The sequence below is a fragment of the Propithecus coquereli genome, unplaced genomic scaffold, assembly GCF_000956105.1.
Source record: "Propithecus coquereli isolate 6110/MARCELLA unplaced genomic scaffold, Pcoq_1.0 Scaffold469, whole genome shotgun sequence".
Taxonomy (NCBI): domain Eukaryota; kingdom Metazoa; phylum Chordata; class Mammalia; order Primates; family Indriidae; genus Propithecus; species Propithecus coquereli.
In genome coordinates this window covers 73,040-78,989 of record NW_012150496.1, presented here as the reverse complement: position 1 = coordinate 78,989, position 5,950 = coordinate 73,040, and the positions used below count along the sequence as shown (strand labels likewise).

General features: G+C 42.4%; 1 protein-coding gene across 1 annotated transcript in view; it reads right to left on the bottom strand.

Moving 5' to 3' along the window:
• CDC27 (cell division cycle 27) overlaps positions 1-2,265 on the bottom strand; it is a 110,297-nt gene extending 108,032 nt beyond the window's left edge. The window contains exon 1 of the mRNA XM_012655228.1: positions 2,101-2,265. Within this exon, the coding sequence (XP_012510682.1) occupies positions 2,101-2,127 (27 nt within the window). The 5' untranslated portion in view covers positions 2,128-2,265. The remainder of the gene's footprint in view (positions 1-2,100) is intronic.
• Between the last annotated feature and the right edge of the window lie 3,685 nt (positions 2,266-5,950).

Sequence of the window (5,950 nt, the reverse complement as noted above, 5' to 3'; positions counted from 1 at the left end):
TAATTTGGGGAGGAGCTTTAATTTAGGCATATATGGTATATCAGATTGCCTATTCCATGTTAAAACTTTAAAGAAAAAAAAGCAGAAAACAGTCGCTCATCTTTTCTGTCAACTTTTTCCTATGCCTAGTAATATCATCAACCCTGAGGCATTCCAAGAAAGGAAATAATTTTCCAGCTTACTCTCATTCCTTCCCAAATACATGCAATCTGTAATCAAAAAAAAAAAAGACAATATCTTATTTATCTGTCCTATTTTTATTCTCTTCTTTACTAATTCCTTTACTATCTGCAGCACTATCCCTGATTATTGATCTTTATCACTGGAGCCAAAGTTGGTTGTTCCTACCACCGCTCTAAGTCCCTTCTTGAATAGCTCCTTATACTATAAAATTACAACCAAAATTCTCGCCTAATCAAATCCTAAAACATCTTCCCACCATCCCAAAATCTAATGGACAAAGCCAATGTGAAAAAAAAGAGGCAAATTTGATCTTTAAGCTTTCAACATATCAAAGTGTATTACTGCAAAGAGTACTTTAAGGAAAAATAGGAAACCTGATGGATACTACCTAGAAATTGGATACATATTTCTTCTGTTTTCCGTGCTTTTATACAGGTTGAAATTATTATTAAAAAGTGGTTATATCCTATCAGTGAAACTAGTTTATCACTTGAGAAGACTTTCGTGGCCAGAGAAAAGAATCATTCACTATTAAGACAAAAATTATAAGGATATGAAATAGAAATTAAACAACTTGAGTAATGTCTTATCCATTTAATTTCATGTTAGGCCTCAAAAAGTTTTAAAATGGACTCTGAACTAGTAAGAGGAATTTGGGTGGAAAGAAATAGCTCTGGTAGAATTGATAGCAACTTACACACAGGTAAATTTCCTAACACAGAATTCTGCATCATATTCATTTAAACACTAATATCTGCTACCTGTAAAGAGCTGGAGAAGAAGCTAAACTAGGAGAAATGAGTATTTCATGCTGTTTAGAACAATTAAGGAAATACAGAAATAGTGATGTATTAAAATATTTACTATTTGATACCACAAGTCGATTAAGGGGAATATGAAGTAATTTCTAAAATCAGTTTGTGTTATAACTTCAAAATAAAGTCTACTACTCCAAGACAGCAGTTGATGAAGGTCAACTTATGTGACCAAGTCAAAGATCATATGGTGGGATGGTCTCAGACTGGTCCATTACCAAGGGACAAGAGATGAAGTTTCCTCAGATGTCAGCGGGAAAAATGACTTGGCGTTGCATCACACACTTAGAACCCAGTAGGATTTCTTCTATGCCAACAGAGTACTGTGCCTCAAAGCATACCTTGGTGTGGTCGGGACAGTGAAATGGGCAGGAAAACCATTATTTATCTTTCATCTTCTGAACGCCTTATAAACATGCACAATAAAATGCCCCTGATCCCCATCACAGGTAATGAAAAAACCAGATCTGTCCTTTCCTCCCTCTCCCCTTGTATAGGTGCTTGCACCTCAGCACTGAGCCTTGGAGCTGTCTTCTCAAATCATCATTGTCCAGTGGGAAATTCACTGAGAGAAAGGCAACGTGGGCTGGGAAGTCTGTTAGCAAACAGAAATTAGTATGGAAAATATCGATCTCACCCTCCCTCTACCTTCTCACAGAAAACAAAAACAAAAGCACCCCCCACGCTCCAAAACTTGCCCTACCATTATGAACACCACATAAGCTCTGATCAAATGTGCTTCTCAATCATCCTTTAGGCAAGAGAACACCTGAGGCGCGTTTTCAGCCCCCTCATCTCTTAACCCCGGCCAAACCAGGCCCCTCGATTGACAGGAGAGGCTGGCCAGACGTTGGCTCCGACGGGAAAGACGGTATTATCGCCCAATCCCGCTCGCCCGAGGGGTAGAAGTAAAGTAGGGCCAGAGGTAACACGGCTTAGGTTGCGGCCAAGCCCTCCTAGGTAAGGAAAGGTAGGCAGGACCCGGCAGAAGGGGAGGCGGGAGAAGCAGCCGGGCCTAGGCCGCACCAGGCCGCGGAGTGGCCATACGCTGCTTCCCGACCGAGCCTGCGAGGCAAGCCTCAGAGAAGGGGGTTATCATTACCTGGACGGGTTCCTGCAGCACCGTCATCCTTGAGACTCAGGCCCACTTTCTGCAGTGCCTCAGGCCCCCCCGTAGCGGCTCCGGCCCGGCCAGCCCAGGCTCATTTAAACTCACCAGCGACCGTTACCGGGGAATGGGGGAGGCCGAGCGATTGCCGAGCACCTCCGAGCGGGACACGGAAATACCCGAAATGGAGAGATCCGAGCTGGAGCCCGACGGAAAAGCCCGAAATGGGCCGGAAATACCCGAGGTATGTCGGCGGAGGAGGCGACAGTTACCGGAAATGGTCGAGGACTACCGGAAACTACCGAGTCCGACCGAGCGGGTAGGTTCCTCTTCTGAGCCACGCCTTCACCCGCGCACGCCACGCCCAATCAGCCTCCCTAGACAGGGCCACGCCCAATCGGCAACCAGCAGGCTGGGCGTGGCGTGCGGGAGCTGGAGGGGCGCGTGACGTGGCGGGGCTGCTTTCTCGATTCGCGGCTCCGCCCTCTTGGATTAAGGGGTGTGCGGTAGATTAAGCAAAGGGTAAAACAGCAGCGTTTGGGGCTGACTTTAATGAATCAAAAAGTATTTGTCTGTTGAGTTTAGATCATTCATCCATTCCGGCAGTACCTACTCACGGCTTTGGGGGAAATCTGAGGAAATTTGGGAGGATGGCCACTCTCCGAAGAGGTAAGTGGCCTCTGTCCTCAAGGAGATTACGATATATTTAAAGAAAAGCAGTGTAATAAAGAGTGTTACATTATGTGTTGTCTGTTATAAGTGATGTAAAAATTCAGAGGAGAGGGAAATTAATTGGGATTAAGATGAGGAAGCTTTCATGGAAGGAATAAAAGGTTTAAACTGGGCTTTGAAGGGTGGGTAGAATTAGAAGAAATGAAATGAATTAGCGTTTAAGTGAAGGAGGGGAAATAAGATCAGACTGGTAAGAGTTAAGGCATTAAAAGTGGAAATAGTTACTTAGGTAACCAGATCATGAAAAATCTCAAAAAGCAGGTAGACTTTTTTTTTTATTTTTGATAGCAGAGGCTTTCTGGTGTATTGGAAAGAGTAAGGGATTGGAAATTCAGAGCCTGGTTTTGTTTTGTCTCTGGCACTGACTAGTTATAGGTCCTTAGGCAAGTTACTCTCTGAGCTTCTATTTACTTGGTTTGAAAAAAATGACTAAGATAATTAGATGCATTAACAGATATGGCTGTGTTTAGCACACATAATAGGCTTTCTCATATTTCCTTTCTGCCTCTTCTCCCCCCCACAAAAAAGAGTTAACTGGGGAACTAATAATATTTTTCAGCAGATGTGAGGAAAACGGTTTGTGTGTGTGTGTGTGTGTGTGTGTTTTTAATTTATTTTATTTCAGAATATTAAAAATATGGAACACTTCGTGAATTTGCATATCATCCTTACACAGGGGCCATGCTAAAATCTTCTCTGTATCATTCCAATTTTAGTATATGTGCTGCCAAAGCAAGCACTGAAAACAGTTTTTGAAGGCTAATTTTCTAGTCAGGACTTCTCTAGGCTAGATGTGGGACTCATATTTACTCTACTGTGTGGAAATTTCCCTTTCTGGTTAGCATTTTTTATGCAGATGAAATTTAGTTAGAATGGGTCACTACTTTCCTTTGGGTGACATTGGAGGGAAGTCTTTTTTTTTTTTTTAACACCCCTGACGGAGCTGTACTGTATCCTTCTCCACCAACCATCTCTAGTCACTGCATTAGGTGCTTTTTTTCTTCTTTTTTCTTGCTTAAGTACTTACAGCCCCGAGAAGGGGCTAAAGTGATTTTTGGCTGCCTTATGCCCTATTCTTTTAGCAGGATTATGCAGGGTGGGTTAGAGTGGGAATAGACTTTGTCGACCTAAATAAGGAAATGGAGGCAAAATCAATATAGGTAGAGAGTTTATTTGAGCCAAGGTTGAGGACTGTAGCCCAGGAAATCCCGGGAAGTGCTCCGGAGAACAAAGGCGGGGCTCAAGTTTTTAAAGAAAAAGAATGAATCAGGAGAGGGGGCAATCACAAAAGTTGTTTTTCAGAAATTCCCATTTGTTTCGGAAATAATATTGATTTGTGATTGGCTGTACATTATTGAACTATAGGGTATGAGTTATGGTGTCCAGCATATGGCATTATTAGTTTAATTTATGGTTACTCGGTGGTGACACTCAGTCTAGAGTCCACATAGCAGATAGCTTCAAAATAATTACTTACTTCAAGGGGGAGTGAGACATGACTGCTATCTCATTTTAATGCCTCTCTAGGTCTGATAATTTAAAGGGGGCTTACATTCCCCAGATAAAAAGTTTATTTTCTTTCTCAACTTTTATGCTGATCTGTATAGTAATTGGTAGCTATTTAAAGTTTAATTAGTTAAAATCAAATGAAATTTAAAATGAAGTTCTTCAGATGCCCTAGTCACATTGCAAGGACTCAGTAGACATACGTGGCTAGCGACTACTCTACTGGGCAGTCACACAGACATAGAAAATCACCAGTATTGGTTTGAGTAGGGCTGAAAGATGCAAGATGGCTTCACTCACCTGTGTAGGGCCTCTGTGCTAGCTGTTGGCTGGGTCCCTCAGTTCTCTACATGACCTTTCTCTTCACATTGACCTCTCATCAATCAGTCATCTAGCCCCAGTTTCTTTTTTTTTTTTTAAAGCCAGTCAAATTTAGCAGTGAGGGGTTGAATACCAACTTTAGTGACACTAATGTTAATAAGTTCTGATAATCCACTACCATCAGACCAGCCGAACCCCAGTTTCTTGACCTGGTGGCTGGCAACCAAGGGTGTGAAAATGGAAGCTGTAAGGCCTTTTAGGACTGGGCCTATAAGGTAAACACCGTCACTTGTTTTGGTCAAAGTAAGATACAGTGCTAGCCAGGAGTCACCAGAAGGAAAAATAGACTTCATCTCTTGCTGGAAGAAGTGGCAAGTGACACTACGAAAGGCATCTGCATTCAGTGGGATCATTGGAAACAATCTGCCCTACCAGGTATGAGACAAGAGAATCTGATGGTGGGAATGGAAAGAAAGGGATGGGTAAGAGATATTACTTTTAAAATTTCACCCTGAGCACAGTACCCCAGATTTATTCTGATCAATTCAGACTTCAGTAAGACTATTCCTTTTATTATCTGGACACTTCTATTGTTGACCGAAAAGGATGAAGCTGAGGCAAAATTAATATAGAGAGTTTATTTGGGCCAAGGTTGAAGATTACAACCCAGGACACACTTCCAAATTGCCTTGGGGAGTGCTCCAGAGAACAAAATAGAGGCTCAAGTTTTTAAAGAAAAAAGGATGAATCAAGAGAAGAAAACAGTTACTAAAGTTCATCAGGAATTCTCATTGGTTTACAGAAATGACATTGGTTAGTGATTGGCATATATTGTTGAACTACAGGGCATATTGCATTTTTTTTTTTGAGATGGAGTATCACTCTGTTGCCCTGGCTAGAGTACCATGGCATCAGCCTAGCTCACAGCAACCTCAAACTCCTGGGCTCAAGTGATCCTCCTGCCTCAGCCTCCCGAGTAGCTGGTACTACAGGCGCATGCCCCCACGCCCGGCTAATTTTTTCCATTTTTAGTAGAGACAGAGTTTCACTCTTTCTCAGGCTGGTCTTGAATTCCTGAGCTAAAGCAATCCTCCTGCCTCAGCTGCCCATAGTGCTAGGATTACAGGCGTGAGCCACCGCACCTGGCCCTCTCTTACTCTTTGACCAGCTAAATTCTACTCATCCTTCAAGCCTTAGCCTCAATATCACATCCTAAGAATATTCCCTATCCTACCTAATCTAAATTATCACCATCTTTGCTCTTTTCTTTCATAGTATGTATGGT